Source organism: Tympanuchus pallidicinctus, unplaced genomic scaffold, assembly GCF_026119805.1.
Source record: "Tympanuchus pallidicinctus isolate F22 unplaced genomic scaffold, pur_lepc_1.0 scaffold11, whole genome shotgun sequence".
In the NCBI taxonomy this organism is placed as follows: domain Eukaryota; kingdom Metazoa; phylum Chordata; class Aves; order Galliformes; family Phasianidae; genus Tympanuchus; species Tympanuchus pallidicinctus.
In genome coordinates this window covers 23,618,627-23,644,667 of record NW_026294627.1, presented here as the reverse complement: position 1 = coordinate 23,644,667, position 26,041 = coordinate 23,618,627, and the positions used below count along the sequence as shown (strand labels likewise).

General features: G+C 42.8%; 2 protein-coding genes across 7 annotated transcripts in view; one reads left to right on the top strand and one right to left on the bottom strand.

Annotated features, from left to right (window-relative positions):
- ATP7B (ATPase copper transporting beta) overlaps positions 1 to 19,467 on the bottom strand; it is a 39,751-nt gene extending 20,284 nt beyond the window's left edge. Inside the window, exons 1-5 of one of the 6 annotated variants that reach the window (XM_052670820.1) lie at positions 19,394 to 19,467; positions 4,047 to 5,274; positions 2,483 to 2,719; positions 1,079 to 1,242; positions 7 to 168 (exon numbers count right to left, since the gene is read on the bottom strand). In XM_052670820.1, the coding sequence (XP_052526780.1) occupies positions 7 to 168; positions 1,079 to 1,242; positions 2,483 to 2,719; positions 4,047 to 5,274; positions 19,394 to 19,414 (1,812 nt within the window). In that variant the 5' untranslated portion in view covers positions 19,415 to 19,467. Of the gene's footprint in view, positions 1 to 6; positions 169 to 1,078; positions 1,243 to 2,482; positions 2,743 to 4,046; positions 5,275 to 10,708; positions 11,153 to 14,457; positions 14,724 to 18,531; positions 18,654 to 19,393 lie in introns of those variants that run through there. The other 5 variants (XM_052670806.1, XM_052670816.1, XM_052670824.1 and 2 more) reach the window with 5 other exon arrangements.
- A 2,441-nt stretch (positions 19,468 to 21,908) lies between these two features.
- Positions 21,909 to 25,921, top strand: ALG11 (ALG11 alpha-1,2-mannosyltransferase). The gene is made up of 4 exons (XM_052670863.1): positions 21,909 to 22,010; positions 22,529 to 22,762; positions 23,452 to 24,383; positions 25,458 to 25,921. The coding sequence occupies exons 1-4, from the start codon at positions 21,973 to 21,975 to the stop codon at positions 25,727 to 25,729; spliced, it is 1,476 nt and encodes a 491-aa protein (XP_052526823.1). The 5' UTR covers positions 21,909 to 21,972; the 3' UTR covers positions 25,730 to 25,921.
- Positions 25,922 to 26,041: the final 120 nt, after the last annotated feature.

The following is a 26,041-nucleotide window of genomic DNA, read 5'->3' as shown; positions in this document are numbered from 1 at the left end:
ACCTACCTCAATTATTTTTATAATATCTCGAGGTCCTGTAATTTCAGGATCAAACTGGATGTGAGCTTTGCAAGTAGCAAGTGCAACTGAGGCGTAGAATATGCCATTTGTTCTCATAAGTTTGGATTCAATATTGTGAACACAGGAAGCACAAGTCATCCCTGTAATCTGAAGTAAACACAGTTTTAGGTACAGTTAGCAATCTCTCTTCACCATTGGTGCTAAGAAGGTCCAGTACTTCAGTCATTTTCGCTTTTGCACTCACAGTGCAGGTTTCAGTGTTTAAGGAAGATTTTGTTGTTGTCATCACTTTTAATGAACCAAATATTCATCCAATATTTGTTTAAAGAATTTGGGATTCTGTTACAAACATACCAGTGACTGTTCAAACTCTGCAGGCAGTGATACAAGGCCTCAGCAGGAAGAGTTTATAGAGCTGTCTTAAAGGATACAAATATAACTATCTACTTCCATTATTATAAAATTCTGCAACAGTTATATTCACAACAGCTTATTTGTACAGCAACACCAGCACATTGCATTTATTGCAAGAGTACAGTTAATATAGCTGCCTATATTAACACTGCCTGAGTCAATATATAAGTAGCAGGTTTAACATCATCATCATCTGAATTCAAATCCTCAGCATGGCACATTCCCACTTTCTGATCTACTAGCATAACCAGAGGCTGTTGTTTTCTGTCTTACTGTGTATAAACGTAAGAAGAAAAACAGATTTTCAAAGAACCTGTCCTTATTTCACCCAGCGTTCTCAGATCTCTATACAAAGTCCCTAACCTTCTCATCAGGTGTTTGAAGACATATTCCCCATTTCATTCCCCCCTGCTAACAGAAGCCTATTCTATACTTACAACTATTGGTTTTTGTTTCAGTGGCTTTGACAGGTCTTCTAAAACAAATTGATTTTCTCTTTCTAGCAATTAAGCAAAATGATCATCACTAGACAGAACTGATCTGTTGAGGCCGTACCTCCTTAAACAAAAGCACTCGCAAGAAAACGCTTCTTCTGAACCTGACATATCCAAAATCAACACACAGTTTGAAATGTGTTACTTACAAGCAGCTCCACATTTCCTTCTGTTTCTGATTGATCTTCTATGACAGTGGCTTCAAAACCCAAGTTGTGGATCAACTGTGCTATTTCAAGAGGCTGTATGAAGTCAGGCTCGTATTTTATCTCTGCTTTACCTGCCATCAGTGCTACCAACACTGAAACAATACCTGCAGCAGCAATAATAAAGAATGTTAGATAAAGCAGTTCAGTTTGTGAGGAAGAAAAATCAAATATCACATGTGATTTTCAATGGAAACTGTAACAGCTTGGTGCCATTTCATGTCTAGTGATCTCTCTTCTGCCTCCTCCTAGCATTGTTTGCCAGTCACAGCAGCAAAGTTTTTACTGAAATGCAGCCATACCAAAGTTCCATACAGCAATAGGAGGAGCTGCAACAGTTAGATGGGAAAAAAGGCTGTGGTCAGAGACAGAAAGAAAGTTCATGAAAAATTTCTGCACTGCTCTACCCCGGCCTTCTTAATTTTGCAAAGCCCTAACCAAATCCCACTGGATATATATATATTTTTTTTTAATCTAAATTTACAATCAAAAAGCAAAGCATAGAAGTCACAGAAAACAAAGCAAATTGCTAGTAATTTCTTTATTTTTTTTATATCAGTACAGGGAGACCATGCATTGGGAAACTGCAGACACGGGAATCAATAAGCAATACCCAAGTAAGGCATGCTGACACGCATTAAAGCAGGCAATGCTGATGCTTGACTGTTCATTCTCTGTATGGCCAGCCTGCAGACTTCTAACCTGACAAGACTTGCTGTGCCTAAACCAATATAATTACCCAGGCACTGGAGCCATGCATTTATTTGTGCATGCTTGTGCAAATGTATGCCAGAGAATAAGCTTCATACCACAAATGTCAGAGCTCTCAACAGCTTTGAAAGTGATGGAATGCTCTGTAAAGAAGCAAGGCCCTGAGAACAAAATAAGAACAACTTTTCTGTTCTTGTCTTGAGCCTTATTTCAGGGAATAATTAAGGCTGAGAAAGACCATTAAGATCACCTCATTGGACCATCAAACCACCCGCACCATGACCACAGACCATGTCCATGGGCAGCCTCTGGCAGTGCTTCACTGCTCTTTCTGAGAATAGATTTTTCCTGATATCTAACCTGAATCTCCCCTGGTGCAACTTAAGGCCATTACCTCTCATCCCAACTTGAAATATTGATCATATTCCAACCACTTACTATTACAAAACAATTATGTCCATCGTGTAGGCTCACTAGACAAACAGTGATGTAGTCACATTAGCTCTACAAAGAAAATATTAAGTCTATTTAACCACAAGATGTCCTACCACAAGGTGTTCTTCCATTGACCATGCAGAATACCTTTTCCAACCAGCAGTCCCTCAGGACTCATTACAGGAATGCCAAATTTATTACCTTCTTCTTTCTGCAGATGTCTTTCAATGGTAGACACACACGATGCACAGGTCATGCCAGTGATTTGTAAAAAGCACTTCTTGGCTGTTGCTCCGCTGGGCTGGTTTGGCTCATCAGGATGAGGGCTGTCTGGAAGTGCATTGGAGAGACAACCCTGGCCAGGAGGCTCTGGGACTGGAGGCTGCTCCGCAGTGTTACTGGCATCAGGCCAACGTTTGTATTCTCCTGCCCCAATATCTTGAACAAATGCACAATAAACCAAACAGACACCAATTACAGGGCAATAGGATGACACAAAACCACAAGCAGGTTACAGTGATCATGCAAAGTCCCTTATTTGTTTGAGAGGTGACACGGTAATCTCTGTTTCTTGGTGGAAGAAAATGATAGATTGTTATTACGTATGTAATACACACTCACCTGCACTACTTATATGACCACTTAACTCTACACAACTCTTTGTCACTTTCAGACAGCTAGTGCCTCCAATGTCAGTGCATAGATCAAAGAGCTACCTTAATCTGACAGCTACCTCTGCTCAATAAAGATACATGGGTATCTAGAGGGTCTTTATTCAGCACAGAGCACAAACCAGCCTCCTATTCATCTTGTCTTTGTTACCTTCTACACAGCTCATAGCACTTGGTCCCTAAAAGGGAAAGGAAGAACTTCACAACAGGTTTCTCTTTATGACACAACAGTTATCATGCAAGTGTTGCAAAACGAGCGGTGGAAGGATTTGCTGCACTCAGACCTCAACTCATGCATCCCACAGTAATCATCTTTGCTCTCTGCCAGATAACAGCATCCAACAAATAACCCTCCTGGCTATAGCAGTGCTCTCAAATCATCTCATAAGGCAGAAGAAGGCTTGTGCAAAGGAACAAGAGTTGCTTTTGAACATGTTAAGCGCAGAGGTTCCTTTCCTTTTCCATAGACAGGAGCTCTCCCACCAAGAAATTATGAAAGAAACAAATCATAATTTAACATCATACACAGACTCCTCATCTGTAGCTGTTCCATAGCTTCAGAGGGATTGGATCTGTGAGAAAAACAATTGGGTATTTGGGGTTTAAACCAATGCATTCAAGATATACCACATCTGTAACTTAAAGGAAATTTGTTCTGAGCTGAAGCAAATAAATACTGCTGCTTTTGAAATTTGCTAGAGAGGAGATCCTGCACCATAGCAACTTCTTAAACATTGAGCATGTATACAAATTCCACAAACTGTGCTGCAGCTAACATGAAAAAGTAGTGTTGGCTCCCAAAGACTGCGCATCTTGGCATTCATCTTGCTGACAGCAAGGCTTAGGTCCCTAGCATTAATTCTCAAGAAATAAAGATCAAATGATTCAGACACTAAGAAGGGATTTTAGCCAGAAAAAGATTGGTTTTAAATGAAACATCCTTAAGTTTGCACATTTTTAGAATCTGAGTTTGGAATTTAAATTAAAACAGTCAGTTTGACAGATCTCACAGCATCCTGTAGAAGGCTGGAGGAGCCCATAGGAGGAAACCTACTCCAGTGGTAAGGGCATCACAGAAGACAAAACACTGTTACCTGTCAGCAAAGATGCATCAAACCCCATTTCTTCTATGGCAGCTCTCAACTCCTCTCCATTCGTGTTTGCTGGATCATAATGTATGGTCCCAGTCTTGTCAGCTAAAGAAACTGCTACATGCTGCACACCGTGTCTCTGAGATATTGTTCCTTCTATGGACTGTACACAGGAATTGCAGGTCATGCCATCAATCCTAATAACAGCTGTGCATGCTGTGTCTTTCAGTGGCTCTCTGAAGAGATCACATACCAAAGCAGGAGGTGAAGATGACTGGCTATTTGCTTCTGAGCTATTAGGGAGGCAAACTTTAAAGTTCCCAGGGGGAAGGGATTCAATAGCTTGCTGCAAAGCAGGCAAGGTAATTAAATTTGGGCTATACTGTACAACAGCACATTTATGCTCCAAGGAGACTTCAATACTTTGTATGCCTGGAAGAGAGGATATATTTTCTTCAATGTTTCTGACACAAGATTTGCAGTGCATGCCTTCTATATGTACAGTCACCGTAGCTGTGCTGCTCTTGCTGGCCACCAGCGGATGCAAACCCTCACTCTCAAGAGATGCTGGTGTCTCCTTGGGGTCTGCACTCTGCAGGTTCCTGGCATCAAGCACACCAAGCTTCAAAGGTGCCGATTTACTCTTAATGGTGCAGTCGTACCCCAGGTTACTGATACGGCTCCTAAGTTCCTCAGGCTGAATGATGTAAGGATGGTAAGCAATAACTGCTTCCTGGTTACCGAGTGACACTTTGATTTTTGCCACACCGTGAAGCTTCTTAATCTTTCCTTCAATGCTGGTGACACAGGACTGGCACGTCATGCCTTCTATCCGGAGCTTTATTACTGCTTCTCTCGAGCACGGCAAATTTACAGACACTGGTGCCAACTTTTCTTCTGCTATGTTAGCATCAAAGCCCATATCCTCTATTTCTTGGCAAATCTGTTCAGCGCTTATTTCTGACTGTAGATATTTTACTAAAGCATGATTCAGTTCAAGGGAGACTTTAATACTCACAACACCCTGAACTTTGGAAATTCGTCCTTCTATCGACTGCACACAAGATTGGCAACTCATTCCCACCACATTGACTGCAACAGTGCGTTCCTGGGAAGATGGTGAGGGCACGGCTTCAAAGCTCTCCTCGTAGCCCATGTTGTCAAAAGCAAAATTCTGTTTCATCTCAGGCTCCAGCGCGCAGCTAGGAGGAGAGTCAGCATTGGACAGAACCTAAAGAGCAAAATAAAAATAAAGTGCGTGCATCCTTACTGCTGTAAGCAGCAATATTCCATTTAAAATGTTTCTCAGCATTGATTTACACTTGGAATACGTTACCAGTTAGCTAAAGCAAAATGTTATCAGCAGTCCCAACCCAACTTATCTATAACTGAAGCACTCTCACCATGCAGCCTGAGCTCTGCTCTTCCTTGCAGACTGCCACCTGCACCGAGGCTCACAAGAGGGACCACACTGAACATCCCTCCACAAACATGAGCAGCTAGCTCAGTTTGCCCCACTCACTATGAAAACAAAATAAAAGGCCCACAGAAAACAGATTCAGTAATTCCCTGAGAGCCTGAAAACAGGCTGGACCAGCTGCATGCTATCTGCAGAGTTGTACATACGTACACAAGGGTTTGGATTGTCTGCACCTATAGATTTCTGAAGTTTAAATCTACACACAAAAAAAAAAAAAAAAACAACAAAACCATACATGTATGCAGATGCTTCCACCATCTTTTAGTTTCATCCACCCCTTTTAGAGGTCCTAATAAAGAGGCACCTGATACTGAGCTACGAGAACCCACTAGTTTGATGCAATGCCAATCTTCAGGACACGATAGCCATTACTGAAGTAGATTAGCCCAAAGTAGACTATGCATCAATCAGATTGTGATCTGCAATACTACAATTCTATGGTTCAGTCCACTCCATTCAATTGAAAAATGAAGCATTAGTGAAAATTACAAAGGCAACATATCTTAAAGATGAAGTAATTAGAGCATAAGTCTGCCATCAAAGAACATTGCTAACATCAAGTCATGAGGAAGGCACAGAAGGGGAGGGACAAGCTCAAGATCGTTGGGTTTCGAGGAAAAAACATCAAATTTCATTACTGTTACTTAAAGTAACTTTTTTTTCTAAAAATCTAGATGGAAGCTGCTATGACAAATCTACTAACATGCCTGTGAAGCCATCGGCCCTCTACCCCTTACTTATAGCACCTAATGATGGGCATTACAGCAGTGAAGGGACAAGAGGAGGAGTCACCAGATCAAGCTCAACAATATTAATCTCATTTCTGCTACGAAGAAAACTGTCTCCTTCGTACAACACGGATGAGAATTACTTAGGCTGCTTATTAACACTAGGCTGCACCCAGTCCATTTGATGCAGTATTCAAAATCCATTAACTTGATTTTGTTTCATGCTTAGATAGCCTGTGAATAATGAACGCCTGGGTCATGACCAAAATGAAAAAATTAAAATTTGTCTTCTCTGTGCTGTATTTATTAGAACAGGAGGCCCTTATTTCCTAGGAAAAGCAACTGCTCACAAACAGACAGAAGCCATCGCTTAATTACATGCAACATTCCTCTGAATCTCACCTGCAGGTGAAGGCAGAAATGGGCTTCCTGAAGTGCCCGTCACTGTACTGAAAATCAGTTCCCTGAGTCTTTGCCATGAACAATTATGGAGGACTGTAAATAAACTGAAAGCAAATGAGTCTTCAGTCTTGACTCCTGTTAGTTGTGCAAGCTTGGTTTACAGAACCACATCATGGTGAAGGCTGGCAGGGCCCTCTTGTACAGAGGGCCCACAGCTGGACCCATTAATTCAGGTGTGGCCTCACCAGAGCTGAGCAAAAAAGAAGGATCACATCTGTTAACCTGCAGGCAGTTCTTTGCCTAGTGCAGCCAACAATACCATTGGCCTTCTTAGCGACAACAGCTGCTGGGTCACATTCAGCTTAGTGTCCATTAGAACTCCTGGTTTAATGCCACCAGTCCTGTAACAACCAGCACCCTGCTGCAAAACCACGCAACAGTACCTGGGCTCACTACATGCATGGCATAACCACACAGTGTGTCAGGGGCCACGTGAGTTTCACTGAGGCTGGCCCCGAAGAGTGGAATATGAGAGGCCACAGCCACCACAGTGTCACAGGTGCTCAGAACAGCCCGGAGCTGCAGCAAACACCTTCAGCTCTGCAACACTACAGTGCAGCTCCTTGCTATCCTGGGGCAAGCCTACCTTCTGTGCCCAGCTCCATCTGTCTTGTGACTATGCTGCAGGGATGCTGGGAAGAGTTAAATGGATTTTAGCCCCTATCCCTCATTTGGCCCCCTTACTCCCCCTTACTCTTCCACATCAAGCAGTGCCTGGAATAGCACTTCCCCTCTTTTTGCACTTCCTTCCCAGAAGTTGCTGAAATCCTCAACATAAATCATAGAATCATCAAGGTTGGGAAAGGCCTTCAAGATCATCTAGCCCAGCCATCCCCTACCACCAGTACTCCCCCACTAAACTCAGTGCAACATCTAAACATTTCTTGAACATCTCCAGGAATAGTGACTAAACCGCCTCCCCTGAAGAAGGGCAGTCCTTGTCTTCAAAATAATATATAAACAGTTTATGGTTCCCATTTAAGGGCACAAAAGGCATGCTTACTTCCTCTTATTTGTGCCTTCCCAGTTTAAGATAACAATATAATAGAATCACAGAATTATAGAATGTCCCAAGCTGGAAGGAACGCGTATGGATCATGGAGTCCAACTCCTGGCTCCACACACGGCCCAACATTCGGGAAAAGGCCCATTTTTAAAGGAAACTGTCTCTCAAATACCATATTTCAAATGGTGTTCAAGCACTCACTTATTTTAACGTCTGCCCTGAGAAGCTTAGTTCAGAATTGTTCCTTGTCTTCTCCCACCTCTCTCTCCACCCCCTTAGAACCCAGCAGAGACTTTGGCCATGGTGGGAAGTGCTTATCTTCACAAACACCCAGCAAAGCAGAAGGCCTAACGCACTACAGGAGCTCACTGTGTGCATTTACTTTGGCTCAGATGACAAAGGCTTTGGTGTTCTGCATTTTCTGATGAAACAGCATGAGAGCAGAGTGACATGACACAAGCATCCTTCTTGCCTGCTCCTGTCCACTATGCTTCTGGCAGCAACTTGTAGACAGAAAATAGGCAGTATCACAGCTTTTATGTCCTTTTCGTCCTCTGCCCCATGCTCACTAACCACTTCCATTTTTCCAGGTGCCTAGAGACATAAAAGCAATTCAAATTCAATTTATAAAAAGACTGAAGGGCATTTTCTGCCATTCAATCTTTTGGAAAACATAAAAGCAACGACTGATCCTACTGTTTTAATGCACCATTAGTCACAGAAACACCAGAACTTGACCATCACTTGACACTTTGCACAAAGAGCCATCACAATTTTTTCAAGAATAGGTGAAAACATTTTGTTCATCATTTAGCTAAAACTGGTGGTCTGAAGGAAAAAAACAACCAACTCCGTAGCTCCCTGAGCATCTCCCAAACCGAGATCCCCCCGTGGCTCCGTCCCATGGCTGGAGCTGCATTCCTAATCCAGACATCCATCTCCCTGTTGCTGCCACACTGCTTCTTGTTTCTCCAGGTTGTACCACCTCACACCTCGCAAATCCTTGCCACAGATGCCCCTCCTGTGCCTTGGATACCAATTTTCATATCCTGAAATTAAAGAGCCAGGTTTCTCCTCACAACACCAGGCTGTCAGCAGGCAGGGACACAGGGCTTGGCCTATTCAGCAAATTCCTTTCTGCCTCTCCCTGCCTGCTTGCCCACAAACACCAGGTCTCACTTAGCCTCTCACCTGGCATATCTGAAGGTTTTGAGCTGCCCTTCTCCCCACACATCCTCAGGCTGAAATCAGCTCTTGCCCTCTCAACTTGAAGCACACAGCTGCCAAAGAAGAATGGCCTCATTTGTGCCGCTTTTTCACCTTTCCTGCTCTCCTCTTTCACAACCTGCTGATTCACAGCATTGGATTCAGGCAGGCAGTAGCACACTACTGGAAATCTACGTGCTTTTTAAATACTTCACATGCTTTCCTAGTTTGTTAGAGGTTGCCAGTGAACAACAAAATGAGGGCAGAACAGCCTCAGGAACATCAAAGGTCCACAGTCTTTAGTTTCATGCCTACAGAAGCATCATTTCTAGGTGGCAGGAGACAGAAATTCAGTTCCCATCTTTCTTAACAAATCTCAGCACAGCTTGCCCATCCATCTTGTTAGCACATTGTTTAACTGAATCAGGCCTTAAATGCTTGTTCATCTTCACAAGGGGAAGAGGAAAGGAAGAACATGTCAGTAGTCACCTGTGTTAGTATCTACTTCTAACATGGCTCTGTATTCACCAAATAATTCTTGAATGCTAAAAGAGGGGAAGAAACACCCTCCCCAACTGGAAATTGTGAAGCAATGAAAATATTATTTCAAAGTCACATGCTTCATTTGGAAGCAGGACTCTCTATTAGACAGAAGATGGAGAAATGTTTGTATACTTGTTTCTGAAATGATACCATATCCACACACTATATTTGATAAACTTTAGAGACCCAGAGGGTGCTTTGCAGTTGAAGTGAGCTATATAAATCAGACTTGGTTTAGAGGGAAAAAGAAAAACCTTCTTGCAAATCGATGGTTTCCAACAGAATTAAAACAAAGCAAAACGCTTTGCGATGCTCCTGGCTGCGATGGGAGCAACACAATATACTGCAATGAACTGAATATAGGAGAGAGATCTCTTGGCAGAATAAAGTTATGTCATGACTGTTTTACAGCAAGTATTTACAAAGTGAGAAGTAACAAGAGACAGACAAAGCCTTCAGTACAGCCAGCCTGTCTTTGTTGTTGTTTCCTTCCAGCCTGACTCTGATCACTTAAGCCATTCGAAGTACACATTGTTTCAAAACACACAATATTTGTTCTTAGAGTTTGCTCCCCTTAAACACACAATTAACCCAAATTATTGCAATTTGTAATATTAACTTTTAAAAAGCAAACTTTTTTTTTTTTTTTTTTTTTTTTTTTAAATAAGACTCTTAATGTTTTTATCAGCATTGATGTTCATGGAGAAGAGTTCTGGAAAGATCAATCTCCAAAGGTATAACTCTGAATTAAAAACTAAATAAAACATTGCCACAGCCACATTTTCATGAAGTTTTGTTAATGTCTCCCCAGTAGTTATAAGTAAATGACTTACCTAGAATTATGATATTTTAATGTTTCTGCAATTTCTGTGATTCCAGAAAATAACCCAGCACAAGCACTCAAGCAATTCAAGCATTCAAGCAATCACAGTTCATAAGGAGAAGCACTCATTTCTTTCCCTACTAAGAACCACCACTCTATACTATTAGGTGGAGCCAAAAGAGAACGCTCATTAGCTAATGATATAGCCTACCTCATTACCATTTGCTTTCAAAGATTAATTTCAGAGACCTCACAGAGGCCTTGGCAGTGTACTACTTGTTAGAGGGCATGGAGTCACGCTGAGGATGGAAGCGATTCGCATACAGAAGGTTTAGCACATCAATATACAATCCACATCCAGCACATTTAGCTTTAAATTCTCCATTTCCCCACCACCACACGCAGCAGCTCACCGACCTGCCTTCCAGTTGTACTGACTTCTGGCATTCCCATGGAGTTACGCTGCAAAACTTTCTCTTCTTTCTGCAACTTCCTGCTTGCTTCTAGCGGAGACCCCGCTTTGGACCCTTCACCAATAATCAGTAGTTCAGGCACATCGTGAGCTGCCTGCCGCTTTCGAACGGACACCAGGGTTATGTTTTTGTTGTTTAAAGTAGCGAGGCAGGACAGCTCCCTTCGCATTTTATTGTCCAATTTTCTCTCCATTATCTTTGCCGGCTTTAAAGATCTCAGCTCCAAAGGAAAGCTTTACAAGAGAAGCTATTCAGTGCCTTATCAGCAGTTCTTTTTTCAGCTACTTTTACGACGGCCTGGGGAGTTCTCATCAACGTGCTCATTAGGCATGCATAATGAAATCCCAGATGTAACCTGTGATCTCTGTGTACACTGCTCGCTGCACTCAGCTACCTCCTCTCACTGCCAGTTGCATTGCCTCCCACCAATTGGCATCCCTTATGCTTACCAAACTGCATTCAGCGCTGCTAATCTTTGCGCACGGCATTGCGGCCAGCTCAGCCTTTCACAAGCTACTCAAACATGACCTGTGTGCAGCAAGCCGGTGCATAATTAACTCAGTCAGGCAGACCCACAGTTCCTACAAAGGGCGATGTTGCTTTTCCCTTTCCTTTTTCTCCCAAGGATTTCTTGGGCTAAAGATGGTGCCCGCTCACATTTTAACCATGCCTGTGATTATATCGTTCAGTAAGATCCCTAGACTGAAGGTCTTTCATTCATTTGGAACAGCCCTTCATTTCAGAAAGGAGAAAAAGACTGAGTACAATACTTTTCGCTTTTTAAATTGTACCTCCTTGCCACCATCAAGCTTAATTACTAAATAAACAAACAAACAGAAAGCCACACCAGCAATTAGTGCCAGGAAGGAAAAAAAAAAGGGGGGGGGGGGGGCTATTTCCTTGGGCAAACCCAGTTCCTCTCATCAGCTACAGGGACATCTAACTTAGCCACACACAACAGCTACCACTGGAAGCATCCACAGCCAAGCTGGGTATATTTTCCTGCAGCAAATTGAGAACATTCACAGCACTGTTCTAACATGATGAGTAGGACCTCAAGTTCCCTGAGCCTTCAGCAGAGCCATCCGTTTCTAAAGATGCCCCTAAACAGGTCCCTGAAGAATGGCCACGAAGGGAATTTATACACTATGGTCAATCTACCATCAATTCACACCCTCCCTGAATAAGCAGTGACCTCACTGCATGGGCAAGCCTTAAAATAATCCCCTTACATTTAATCAGAAGCTCTCGGATTTGGAAAACATCATCAAATTTACTCCCATGCAGAGATGAGCACACAAGATCAACATCTCAGGAAACCTGAGGGAACACACATGGTGCTCCAGCTGGCTGGCAGGACAGGTCAGATTCTTTCCACTTTCACCTTCACATCCCTCACCTCTCTGCCACAATTACTGATTGGAACCAAGAAATGGAAAGTCCAATTGTTGGATTTACATGAAAATATTTTGTTGCAGTGCCTTTATATACTAGAGCTGTGTCTCCATGCTACAGATACAAATGTAACTTGAAAATCCGTTTTTCTTCTTTATAAAACAAATCAGTTCTCTGATCCCAAATCAGAAATTCAGCTCTGAGTAAGAATTCTACACCACAGAAATTTCAAGTTCCAGAATGTCTAAGGGAACAGAAAATCCAGTTTTCAAATAGCTGTAAGGTGAGTACTTGGTCCATTCACCTTCGATAGTATCATTATTATTATTCAAAACATCCCAAGCCCTACCTAGCTTGTTTCTACAAGTAACTGGTACTGATGAGATATCATGCAATGAAGCAAACTGTATAAACATGGTGTTGTTTGGTATTTTTTTCTCCTCCTTTCAGGTCCACCCCACTGAAGCTCAGCTTTGGCTGAAGGAATAGATATTTATTCAGTACCTTCTCCCCAGTTTCTCTCACCCATACCTTCCCCTCCCCCCCCAGATTCTGAGCAATTCCGAAGTAAAAATCTGTTTGTTTCTAGAAGCAGCACCGTCAAGTTCTTACTGAGTGCCCCCACAGCCCTTTGGCTTCAGCACAGTGCTGAATGCTGACGTAGAGGCTGAGACAAAGGACTGTGTTTTGAAAGTAGATAGAAGTTTTCTAGCACTCTTCATGTGAAAAGGCTATAAGATATATTTCAACAAATCTAATGCAATAGGATGTCAAACACCCATTTAGGCAAGGACTCAAGCAGAGATAGAGAGTAGTGGAGAACGAAGTCTGCAGAGTTGAGTTACCAGCACCAGCCCTTGGATGAGCAACGCCATTCCCCAAAGCAGAAACATCCAAGAATCTTGTAAAACAAACAAACATTTCAATTTACCTTAACAGAGGTCCCTGCTTGATCTCAATCCCTCTACAGTTCTCTCGTGGGCCAGGAGGGAGGTTGGGAAGGCACTGCTGCCTGTCTCACCTTCCAACAGCAGCACACCCTGCTTCCAGGCTGGGTTTTGCACAGCCGGGCAGCTTTACCAGGAAGCATCATTCAGGTGTGGTAGTGTGGGATTTAGATGGCAGGTACAAAATACCTCTGCTGCTTTCACAGCTCTTTGCTAGTGCTGGGAGAGATGGTTTTGTTTATGTGCAAATGCAAAGCATCCAAAGATAACTAAATCCCTTTGCCTTAAAGCTTCAGGAGTTCATAAAAACATGAACTTCCCTCTTTATATAACCTGCTACTATCAGAGAATGCGTTAAGCACATAAAAACTACAGGTCTTCATGCAAATGCTGCTTCCTGTGTGAATTCATCCTTAGCATTATAGGATGATTAGTCCTGTGCCTAATCCCTCTGGCTCCTTGCAGTAGGAAAGCATCTTAAAGTATTCTTAACAGTGCCAGCAAGATGAGAAGCTTGGGTTCAAAGAAAGAATCAGTGGCCTGGAGGCAAGGGAGTCGCATTGCCTTAATCTGCCCAACAGACAAGAGGAACCAGTTGGAACACCTTCACATCACGTCAGCACAGGGGTGGACTTAAGCTTTTACACACCATGGAAATCACTATGAAATCACCATTCGAATGCAAAGTTCATAGTTTCTATACTTTCCTCTAGAGATATCATTTCAAACCACAATAACAAAATGCACCCAGTGACATCAGGCTAAAAACAAAACAACTTCACATCTGACTGTATTTTGGGTTCTTTTCCAACTGTCTCAGTGATGCAGCCAGCTAAAATTATTGAAAATTTCCCCTCATCCCAGCAGAGCTAGAATGACTTTGGTTTTGACTACAGGAATTGGAGCTTCCAGGAAAAGGAAAAGAAAATAAGTTACTGCAAAGCTTGTAGTAACACCAACAGCAGTCACATTCAGTCATACTAAGCAACAGCTGGAAGCTTGGTCACATTCCTGGTACTAAATGCATCCTTGAGTTTTCCAAACTAACTGCCAGACTTACTGTAGGAGAAAAAAAGACCCTTGTATCACTTCAGTGGGAACAAACTGGTCCCTTTTCTCCCTTTACCAGCATTTGCTTTCAGTTTTGTGCCATGAAATCAGATGGATGCCTCTGTGGGTACAACGTTGTAAGCAAGTTGGCAGCCAGCAGATCCCCAAATCTTTCTGTAGCCTGAACAGTACACATAGCAGCAGACAAGGAAGTGTGATCACATGCAACAGCATTTCTTACGCTGTGAGAAATAAAATGAAGCCTTACAGGACTCTGAAATTCAAGGAATCAAATCCATACCTGCCATGAATAAAATTGCTTAAGAGTTGACGACCTCATTTCAAATCAGTTCAGACTTTGGCTCCAGTTTTTCAGGTAGCAGCTTCAATCTTCTCTAAATATTTAGAAACAGTTTGTTTGCTCTAAACCAGCAGAAGTCAGCGGAGAATCTCTTCGGTAACAGGGCTCAGAAACACAGACTCATTTTTTGATCCCATGGCTTCTTCACAATAGCAAACTGTGTGGACTTGGTACTCTGCCTGCTTTTAGCAGTGTTGATTTCAGTACAATAATTTCTGTTATCTGTATTTATACTGCAGGAATTTGTTTTTAAGAGCCTAGAAACTACCAAGCTGATCATATTACCCCCGGAAAAGACACACCTTTGGGGGCAGAGTTTAAGTGCAAAGAACAATCACAATCTGCATAGGCTAATTCAAGTCCAGATCTGCAGTAACATTCATCCAGGTGCGTGGCAGAAATTGTCAGGCAGCCCCACTTTGCAACCAGGATTTTCACTTCTTTCGAATGGAGAATCTCTGAACTTCCCATTAAGTAAATGGGAATACTGACCTCTTTTCGTTGTTTTTAAAGTAAGCTGTTGTTTACCTTGTTGCAGGCAAACTAATAGTAGGCTCTAAGATGCCCTGCCAAACCTGCAATTAAATTTTTCCTTAAACAGATCAGGAATGTAAGCATATGTCTTCAGTGCCACCCAACTATTCATATGCTATGAATCTGTCTCAGATGTAGAGCCCACGCTTTGGAATTACTATTAGTTCCCTTCCAGCATTTGCCTCGTCATTCTTGTGGTCATGTTTGATGGCCTCAGAGAGAGATTGCATTTAGATGAGTCACCTGACACCATGTAAATAACACAAAGCACATCATAGTGAAAGAAGGAAGGAAGGAAAGAGAGAAAATTAAAGAAAAGGGAAAGAAATAAAGAAAAAAGAGAAAAGAAAGAAAGAATGTAACTTGGATTTAAACCTGTATTTCTGGTCCTACAGCCAGTGTTTAATCCCAAGTCAAACTGCTTGGCCTTTTTATAGGAGCTTATTTCATCCCATTCCATTTCTATTCAGCATAATCACCTTCACTTCAAGAGAAAGACAAACAGCATCTGGTGTTTGCATTATAAACATTATATATAAAATACAAATGCGTTGCCTCTGTTAGGACAGCCTAGATATGTAAGGCAAATCCAAATTCACTTTCTCTTAACTATTGTTGCTGTCTGTCTTACGCTGGCAGCTGTTGAGAACTTCTTTGCAGGAGGAGAAGTATTTCCAGCAATTCCCAGCTGTAAGAAAGCTTGATACCATCTCATCCCAGCCCAGCACTCAGGCTCCTCACACATCCACACCTCTGTAAAGAGTTCTAACAGCTTTCCCAGCGTTCCAGACAAAACTCAGCCTACTGAGTGGGCTTACTGCCTTTTCCATCACCTAGGAGTACTTTACTTCTTCCTCAATCCCTCTGGACTGGTTGCCATTACTGGGCAGAAAAACATGAAGGTGTTTAGTCCCTCCCTGTGGCCTGTGAAGACTGACCCCAGGTGAGCCTGGACACGGCTGCAGAGTGACCCCAAGAGCACTCTGTGAGCCCAGAGCACAGCCACAGCACAGCCCTGCTGGCACAGGTGGGGGAAGCTCCCACACTTCAGCTCTGCTCTCAAAAAAGCTTTTCTTCCAGATTCTGAGGTCAGAAATGTGGCTGTGGCTGGTCCCCTTTGCCACGGCAGGCAAGTGAAGAAGGTAACCTCTGATGAGGACATTGTGGGTGCACAGGGTTAGGAACATAGCAGTTCCCAGTAGTCAGAGGTCCAAACTGTAGCACACGAGTTGCTGTTTAGCTAACCTATTTACAGTACTTATGTACAAAAACCCTGTTAATTATTTGCTCTTCAGGGCTAGGAACAGCACTGCACTGTCCAGGTTTAACATTGGGCACGAACTTACTGTCCGCTCTCATGCAAGAACCACAGCAGAAAGCTTCCAGCTTTGTGTCAAAGAACAAAGCGTACTTCAGAGTGACCAGGAAAATACACATTGCTTTCCTGGATAGAGCAAAACCTATTCACTGAAGAGACTTCTTGAAACTGAACAGAGAAAAAAAACAAAACAAAAAGATTAACTTGCTGTTATTTTGTTTCTGATTGAATATCTGATAACGATTCCATACTACATCAGGTAACAAATACAACAAACAGTGAGGAAAATGCAGGTGGAAATGTCAGAGATAAAGTGACACAGATGAATGTAAAACAACAAGGAAACTGCTGCTAATTTTAAGTAATCCCTTCAGCACAAAGGTCTGCTTCAAAAAACATCTAAAGGAAATAGCAACAGAAAGGGTTATAGAAATTTCCATCTGAAATACTGAACACCTGGACTGAAGAAAGCAGTTGCAATTCTGCAAATAACACATACAGCATCTCTCAGGTTGCTTTCTGTGGCGTACAAACTGGCTCATCAAAACTGAAACTGAGTGCAAAGGCAGTGTTCATTTATTGCAGGATGACCTGCCACTTGAGAGCAGTTCTGTGCTACAGAAAATGGATGTTTCTGCCACGGACATTTGTAAACAAAACTGATGCATACTTCTGCTTGGTGGAAGGAAAGGTGGTGACTCAGGGACCTACTTTTAAGCAGCCTTAGTTCAGCTCCTAATGGAGAATCATTGAATCTCTGCTATGGGAGAACTGCCGACCTTTCAAGCTTTCTTTATCCCCACAGTGGAAGGTCAGAAGAGGTGGCAAGGCACAGCGCCCGCATCGCTCATGTCTGGACTAGCCAGCCTCCTGCAGCAATAGTAACTCTCTTCTGTCCTGCTTTGCAGACAGATTCTGGCTTTTTTCTCTTTCCTGATCAGTGCCAACAAGCCAGGCATGACTACAGAATGCAAATCCTGCCCTGACCTGGATTCACAGGAAATAGTTTGGGTTCCTGTACAAATAGCACTGCCCCTTGCCTCCTGAAACTGGAGGGATGCACACACAAATACAGCGCACAAACACAAGTTAGCACAGGCTTTTGTTTTTCAATCTGTGAATCCTTTTGGTCTGACACCAGGGGTGCCTATTTCTGGAAGAAAAACAGACTCAGCAAAGTTTTGCATTTTCCTGAGCAGTTTCCTAATGGTTTTAAACAGGTGTTAGGGCACTACTGTGATAGAGATGGTCTTTCACCATCTCATTCACATTCTGACTAGGTGCATACAGCCATTAGGATCTGTATAAAGAAAAAGGAAAAGAAAGAGTTCAGGTCTGCTATTACAGACTCAGAAATGGTGCGCATTGCCCTCAAGAACCACAAACTTCCAGCTGAAAAGCTGGGACTTGACGTGAGTCTCCATGTTATTTTGCAAAGCTAGGAACATTACCAGGAGGGCTGCAACATCTCATTTCTGCACAATCCCATTTCTGCCTGTGCTCCCTGTCTCTTGAACTCATGTCTTTCGTCTGCCCTGACGATGTCAGCCACCTCTCCTCCTATGGACTGTTTAGGAGGACTGACAGAGTCCATGGGAAGTTACAATTCCAGCAGTGGAACTGATTCACTTTCCTATGTACCCGTTGTCCAACAGGAACAACTCATGTAAAATAATCTCCTGTTAATAAAAAACCACGGGTTCCACTGAGGTAAGCTGTCTGTGATGAGATAAACACACGTTATAGGAACTCTGGCAAAAATTCTGTGTAGACCCAACCTACTTAATACTGAATTGCTTTGCCATAGTACATTGCTTCTGCTAAATAAATAAAAGCCAGGTTTTGCTCACAGATACATAACGCAAACATTCATGTGTGCTGTTACATCAGGCTAAGAAGTAAAGCTGACAGTTACAAATATATACATCTAGAATTGCTTGGATTTAACACATAGTATAACTCACCAGCAAAAACAACCCCCTAGTGTTTTGTCCTAGATACGCGTTGCAATTTATTTCTAATACTTGTTTTTTGCTTCACAAATCTTTAGAATACATCTCGTCCAGTTTTATTTCTGCCTCCTGCTACTATGCAAACAAAAACAAATGTACTAAAACATGTAACAGCCTAACACAAGAAACGTGCAAAAGGGAGAAACTTACTGTGTACATGAATGATCTAAGATTCCTTCTGCTAAAAATGGTCCCAGGCATTTTGCCAGCTAAGGCAGTCGCCATGCATGAGAAACTCAGTACTACACAGTGTGTGTTCCAGAAAGAAAGCAGCCAACTGTATAAGAGAGCATAAAGGACCACATGACTGTCATACGAATATCCTCACACAGTATTAATCCAGTTTCTTTGTGTTTGTTATTTGGCAGTAGTCTTATTTTACCAACTTTCTTGTACGTGGAGCCCTAAGTAAGAATGAGGCTTGGAAAAACGTACTTAAAAACTGTCCCAAATGCCTTGCACACTTGAGGAGAACATTGTGAGAGGATTCTGTCATTTGTTTTCAATACTGCTTACTTGTTTGCATAGATCTTCCTTCAGAGTGAGGACTTAATAAGGAAAGCAATTAAAGGGGGACAAAAGTGCTTGCAGAGGCAGCAAAAGATGAAAAACTTGGCACATCTCTGTGAGGGTGAGAACAAAGCCAACTTCATGACATGGCTCATTTAATTTCTCTGGCACGTTGGCCACGTGAATTTCTCCGGTCAGGACTTTACATAGCATTCTCAGCGATGCAGTAGGAACATTGCAGAGAGCTCAGCACTGCTTTGCTGTTGTTACTGGCAATATCTTAAAAGCTTGCACACAGTATCTTCTGATACACATGCATGAAAGTTGTGAAGTGATGACATTCCAGTTAGGCTGTGCTGGACAATCACACATTAAAGGTATCCTCCACAGTACATAGGGCTGTTGTACAATCAGTGAATGTACAGATGTTATAGTTATGAGGTATACCAGAGAGCTTGGCTACGTAGTTATTACAGCAAAGCAGAAAAGAAAGGACTCTTACCTGTATCCTGGGCTCACTCATGAAACTCCAGTGGAGCAGATCTCCAGAAAAGATCCTTCCCCCCTGGCAGTCAGCTCTTAAATGGGTTTAGGAGAGGTGGATCCAGGCTCCATCTCTTCCAGTAGCACAGGTGAATTGCCTTCACCTGTGCTCCCATGGCTGACTCATTGCTAGCCTCAGGTGATCAATCAGAGGTTCAGGTCGTGATTCAGCAGTTCCCATACAGCTGTCAACACCAGTTTTCACACTGCTCACATCAAAGGCAGAATATGCTATGACTAAAAAAAACCAAACTAACAAAACCACTTTGAATGTATTAATACATCTTTTTTAAATTACTACTGAACAGACTACAGAAAAAAACAAAACTAAGATGGTCAACAGGCTGGAGAGCCTCTCCTGTGAGTAGAGGCTGAGAGAGCTGAGGCTGCTCAGCTGGAGGAGGCTCTGGAGGATCTCATTAATGTCTGTAAATCCCTGAGGGAAGGTGCCAAGAGGTCAGAGCTCTGTGAATAACAGAACAAAACAACAGAAGCACTTCTGTACTGTGTGCATGATGGAGTACTGGCACAGGAAACAAAGCATTCCAAAAGCTTATAAAATACAAAGGAAGAACTGCAGAAGAACAGAAGTACTACTGCGTTGTCAAGCAAAACATATTTCAGCTGCAAATACAAGTCTGATGTAGTTGTGCCAGGGCTGGAAGAGATTTCAAAATTGTTACTTGAATTTTACAGTTTGTGCCTGTAGCAACTTAGTTTCATAGAATCATAGAATGGCCTGGGTTGAAAAGGACCACAATGATCATCTAGTTTCAACCTCCCTACTATGTACAGGGTCAATATCCATTAGTTTTCCTCCTACCAGCACTTTGCAAGTTGGTTTTTGTCAGTGTATATTTTCTCTCCACTCCACAAAGATTGTAGCTTGAGAAGTGATTGACAAGAGACCATAATCTCTGTGATTCTTTTATTATTATTCTCATTAGCCAGAGAGAACCAAGAGGAAGCTCCAAAGAAAGGATTTAGATGCCTGTATCGGGACTTCAGCAGTTTCTATGAAGAAAAACACATCTGAACCAGGGAAGTAGTGGTTACAAGGAGATTCCAGGCAGAAACAATGCAGCTGTTCTTCACAGCCCTTTGCACCTAGTCTATGTCTTTCAAAGAACTGTTTCTCTGCTTAGCATTGTAAGGATCTGGAAAAGTTGTATCAGAATATCTTTTCAAAGAAGAAATTCAACCCGAGATTCATAGGTTCTGAGGGAGTAGCCATTAGCTCCTTTTCAAGTCAGTGATGCACAAATCTCATCAACTAAAATAGACCAGACTTGTCCCCTAGAAAAGCTGTGCCTCTTCTCTGCACCCAGACAGTCAGCTTGATGACACAAGAGAGGTGTCTTCAGCTAAGAGACATCAACCTAGCACAGATCCCTTCTGCAAACATCTCATGCTTCTCAGGCAATTGGTCTGTTGGGGAAGCAGACCAGTTCTTCTGCTAGAACAGAGGGAGAAGAAATAGTGCCAGTTGCACACAACTTAGGAAAACAGCTGGATCAGAAATTAAACGCTAGATTACATTTGCTGGACTTCCCAACAGAACTGTTCCAATGTAACTGCTCGCCTAATGGCAGAGATGCTGTCATAAAAGTTACGGTCAGTTGTACTTGAGACAGTGATGAATACTTTAACAAAATCTTCAGTAACATGATTAATAGAATGCTAACTTCCACAGCTTGACAGAGTTCCATTCTCATTCCATATCTGAAAAAGAATCACAGAATTGTAGGGTTTGAAGGGACCTCAGAGATCATTGAATCCAGGCTCCCTATAGCAAGCTGCACAGGTAGGCAGTCAGGTTGGTCTGGAATATCTTCACAGAAGGAGACTCCACAACCTCTCTGGACAGCCTGTTCCAGAGCTCTGCCACCCTCAATATAAAAAAGTTCTTCCACATGTTTTTATGTTACTTCCTATGTTCAGATTTTAGGCAACTGCTCCATGCCCTATCATTATACACCACTAAGAAGAGCCTAGCCTCATCCATTGGCCAGTCCGCAGTCATTACTCTCTGATTTCCTCCTGCTCTCAGTACAGGAGAGACTTCATCCCTCTGTTTTGGGTTTAGCAATGGCCAAACTAAGGCCATTCTTCAACACCATCTTCTGCTAAGGCCCGGGGTAACATTCTCAAGCATCCCACCAGCCTCACGACTTTTGGACTCACCAAGGGCTATGATATGAAAAAGACTGCTCTGGCCTCAATCGTGCTGAGAGATCACAAGTCAGTGCATGAATTCCTCAGAAGAGGAAAATCATTCCCTCAAAATGAAAGAAAAAAAATAAAAGCACGAGCAGATCGCACACGCAGCCACACACCCGCTCACAAAACACCCAACCCTACCCTGCTCCCTCAGAAGGGGCCGCTCCCACTCCTTGTTCCCGCCCATTCTTGTTCCCGCTCATTCCTATCCCCGCCGTCCATCTCCGTCGAGAGCCAATGACAGAGAGGCAATGCCTGGTTGGTCCCGCCCCCAAGCGGAGGGCGCTTCCGGCGGAAGGAGGGGCGGCGGCGCGCAAGATGGTGGCGGGTGGGCTGTGCATCTGCGGGCTGTTCAGGTACGGGGCGGACGGGTGGGGGCGGCCCCGCGCCCCACGGCCCTGCCGAGCCCGAGAAGGGAAGGGGAAACTGCTGGCCCAGCTCTGCCCTGACCGGCTGCGGAGCTTCGGAAGGCAGAGCGGGCAGGAGCTGGGCTGAAGGAGGGCCCTGAACATCTGTTGAGGATTCTCTGTGCGCCTTGTGCTGTGCCACGCTGCTGCGGGCGCGCGGCCTTTGGAGTATATGTGACACGTTGAAATAGAGCGGGTGATATTTATGTAGTGTGATAACGCAAACATAAATAATGTCAATAAACCATCACTGACATCTGTAAAAAAAATTGCTGAACAACGTAGAATAGTGGTTTTTGAATGTAATTATTGAAATGGAGCAGTGATGCTGATAATTTCAGCGGTTAGAAGAACTCAAGAAGTTGTCTGGCACCCTCTGGCTCTACCCTTACACCCTTCTGTATGGATTTCACATGTAGTGTTTCCTTAAATCAGCTTTATATTTTACAATTTCCACCTTGTTTCAGATTCCTGTGTTCGTTGTTAATCCCTGCATTGTTTCTAAGTGGAGTTCTGTGCACCTGCTTGGCCGTCCTGCTGTGTGGAATAAGGCTCTGGATACAAGGAAGGAGAAAGCAGCAGAACCTGGCAGGAAGGGATGGGAGGCAGCCACTGCTGGTTGCGTTTTTTCATCCCTATTGCAACGCAGGTGGTGGAGGAGAGAGAGTCTTGTGGTGTGCCATAAGAACGCTCCAGAAAAAGTAAGCACATCTGTTTGTCAGGTGATACCATATTTTGCTCTGTTTCTCATGATATCATTTATGCTAATGATGACATTTTGCACATTTGAATAGATATCATTGATATGCGGGTCCTACATTTCACCTTTCTTCTTCAGCCCATTACCCACATTCTGTTCCATCCTCTGTCTCCTTCATAGCTGTGGCACCTGTCAGTTCTTTCCTCCTTGGCAGAATCTGTCCTCCATCAGTTTTGCAGCACTCATAGGGAGCTTTTAGGGTCATAACTTGTATGTAGGTAACTGATGATCTAGTCTCAGTAATGGCCTCTTAGTGCAGGAGACTGAGTTAATACATAAAGTGATTCAACATTGGCACGTCCACTGGCTTGCACAGTCTTTTGCATTTCACTCATGCTGTACACTGGATGGACATTCTAGCATGCTGCAAGGCATTCCTAAACCTGTTGATTAAAACTGAGATCCTTTCTTTACAAAAAAATTCCTGGTCCCCAGCTTTTACTTTAAAAAAAAAAAAAAGTGTAAGGGAAAGAATTCCTATAATCAATTTAGTTACATGTAAGTTGTTCCAGAGGTAGGCCAGACATTTGATTTAGAACATATGTTTTAGTAAATTTTGAGTGGATAATGTTTGAGTTTTGTGTTAGAAAATTTGATGAGAAGAATGAGCGAAATTCTCTTCTCTTCCAGGTACAAGAATGTAATGTGTGTTGTTTACACTGGTGATAGAGATGCCACTGAAGAAGACATAGTAGAAGGTGCTTTCAGAAGGTTCAACATTAAATTAACTCATCCTGTGAAGTTTGTATTTCTGGAAAAACGCTATCTTGTGGAAGCTTCTCTTTATCCTCGCTTCACTTTGCTGGGACAAAGTTTAGGCTCCGTGTTTCTCGGTTGGGAAGCTCTTCTCAAGTGTGTTCCAGATATTTACATTGACTCGATGGGTTATGCTTTTACGCTGCCCCTCTTTAAATATTTAGGAGGTTGTCGTGTTGGATGCTATGTCCATTATCCCACCATCAGCACCGATATGCTTTCTGTTGTTAGGAATCAGGATACCAGGTTTAACAATGCGGCTTTCATTACAAACAATCCTCTCTTCAGCAAACTGAAACTTGTCTACTACTACTTGTTTGCCTTCATGTACGGATCGGTGGGTTACTGCAGCGACGTGGTTATGGTCAATTCTTCCTGGACACTAAATCACATTCTTTCCCTCTGGAGAACTGGGGCTTGCACTAGCATTGTGTATCCACCATGTGATGTTCAGTCCTTCCTGGATATCCCACTGGAAGAGGAAAAGAACAGTGCTGAATATTCTATTGTTTCTGTCAGCCAATTCAGGCCTGAAAAAGATCATCCTTTGCAAATCCGAGCCTTTGCTAAGTTGCTGAAAGAGAAGAGACTGAGGCAGCAGCTCTCATTGAAGCTTATTTTAATTGGAGGCTGTCGGAACCAGCAAGATGAAGACCGTGTGAATAACCTTAAATGTCTTTGTGAAGAGCTTGGAGTTAGTAACAGTGTGATGTTCAGAATAAATATTCCCTTTGAGGAGTTAAAGAAACACCTGGCCGAGGCCACCATTGGCCTGCATACAATGTGGAATGAGCACTTTGGCATCGGTCAGTATCCCTCCTCAGCTTTCAGCTGCTTGTCTCAGTGATCAGAAAGCAGATGAGGAGGGCTTCAGTTTGTGTTTGAACCTAAGAGGTCTGCATGCCAAGCAGGTGACCAAGTCCTGTTCTTGGCAATGGTGATCTAACAGGTAGAACCTTCAAGACCAGTTCAGATGTCAGATCACTAGGTGCTGCTGTAGTGCAAGCTGGATTGTTGTAAACATCGCAGACTGCATTATGGGCATCCTCTAGTCACTTAGACAACAAATGCCATCTGTTTAGGATGTCCTGCCTGACATTCAGCTATTACTCTGCAAGCACAAAGTCCCTGCAGCTGAAGGCCTGTGTTACATGTGTCAGACTTACACAGATGCCTTCTGTTCCCTGCATAGCCTATGCTGAAGCAACTTAGTGCTCTCTTGGCTCCACTGACTGCAAGGGGAGTTTAGACACTTAGACCTAGCTCACATGCAGAGAGATTTTGAATGTTCCATCTGCTTAACTGCTATTTGAAATGCCTAATATGTGTCAGAGGGCTCTAGCTGCTGTTTTGGAGGTGAGTTTCTCGGAGTTTCTCAGAGATAAAATACATATTTTATATATAAATATATAGGCCATCTCACTTCATTAGATGCCTGTGCTAACATCAGTCCTAAAATCAGTCATTGTGGTGTGAAGCTGAATCTCAAAGAGGGGCTGAGACGTGGTTTGCAGTGTGCTGCCATGCAGAATTAAGGTATTGGGCACAGTGTATTGGGATTAGTTGGGTCTTCCTGTCTTCCCTGAAAGGGAATGTAAGATTGCCTGCACCGTACAGCTACAATATGGTAAGGCTGGAGGAAAACAGAGGGTTACTGAGCTTGGCTATGAAGTGACCAAGCTGAAGTTAATGTCATCAGACTTTATTAGAATGAGAGCTTGTGAGAGCATTTAGTCCATGTTTTTCACACTTATCTAGAACTCCAGTCTATATTAATTTATAATTCCAGGTGAATTTTATTACGGATTTAAATTTCCAGTGAACTATTGAAAGCCAAAGCATGCGATGTACACATTCATGTCATGTTTTGTCTTTTACAGGAGTGGTTGAATGCATGGCAGCTGGCACAGTTATCCTGGCTCACAATTCCGGTGGCCCCAAACTGGATATTGTGGTACCCTATGAAGGACGTATGACAGGCTTCCTAGCAGAGAACGAGGACAGTTACGCCGAGACAATGGCTCACATCTTTTCCATGTCTCCTGAAGAAAGGTTAGAGATCAGAGAAAGTGCTCGCCAGTCTGTGTGCAGGTTTTCTGACCAGCGTTTTGAAGAGACATTCCTCTTATCTGTGGAGCCCTTATTTAAATGAATGTGAACAAAAATGCATAGGAATAAAACTCGCTGTGTTGGACCCCGTGTCACCTGTAAATACGTGTAATTTATGGTCCCTTGCTCCCATTCAATAAAGAGATCTTTCTTTTTTCTGTCGGTATGTGTTTTATGTAATAGAGAGAGTTTACTGGGAAATAAATACTCTCTTGTATTTCTGATGAAAATTCTATATTCTTAATGTGCAGAATCCTTCCTAGAACACTGTGTTTCATGTTTTTACAGATAGGTGCATATATATGTATATATGTTTCTTCCATTGGTAAAGTTAAGTACTCCAACAACATGAGAA

Excerpts from the sequence above, each read along its gene's own strand:
- ALG11 (XM_052670863.1), top strand. The coding sequence starts at position 21,973 with ATGGTGGCGGGTGGGCTGTGCATCTGCGGGCTGTTCAG. Across the intron at positions 22,011-22,528 it reads TGCATCTGCGGGCTGTTCAG|ATTCCTGTGTTCGTTGTTAA; the intron begins GTACGGGGCGGA and ends ACCTTGTTTCAG. Across the intron at positions 22,763-23,451 it reads ATAAGAACGCTCCAGAAAAA|GTACAAGAATGTAATGTGTG; the intron begins GTAAGCACATCT and ends CTTCTCTTCCAG.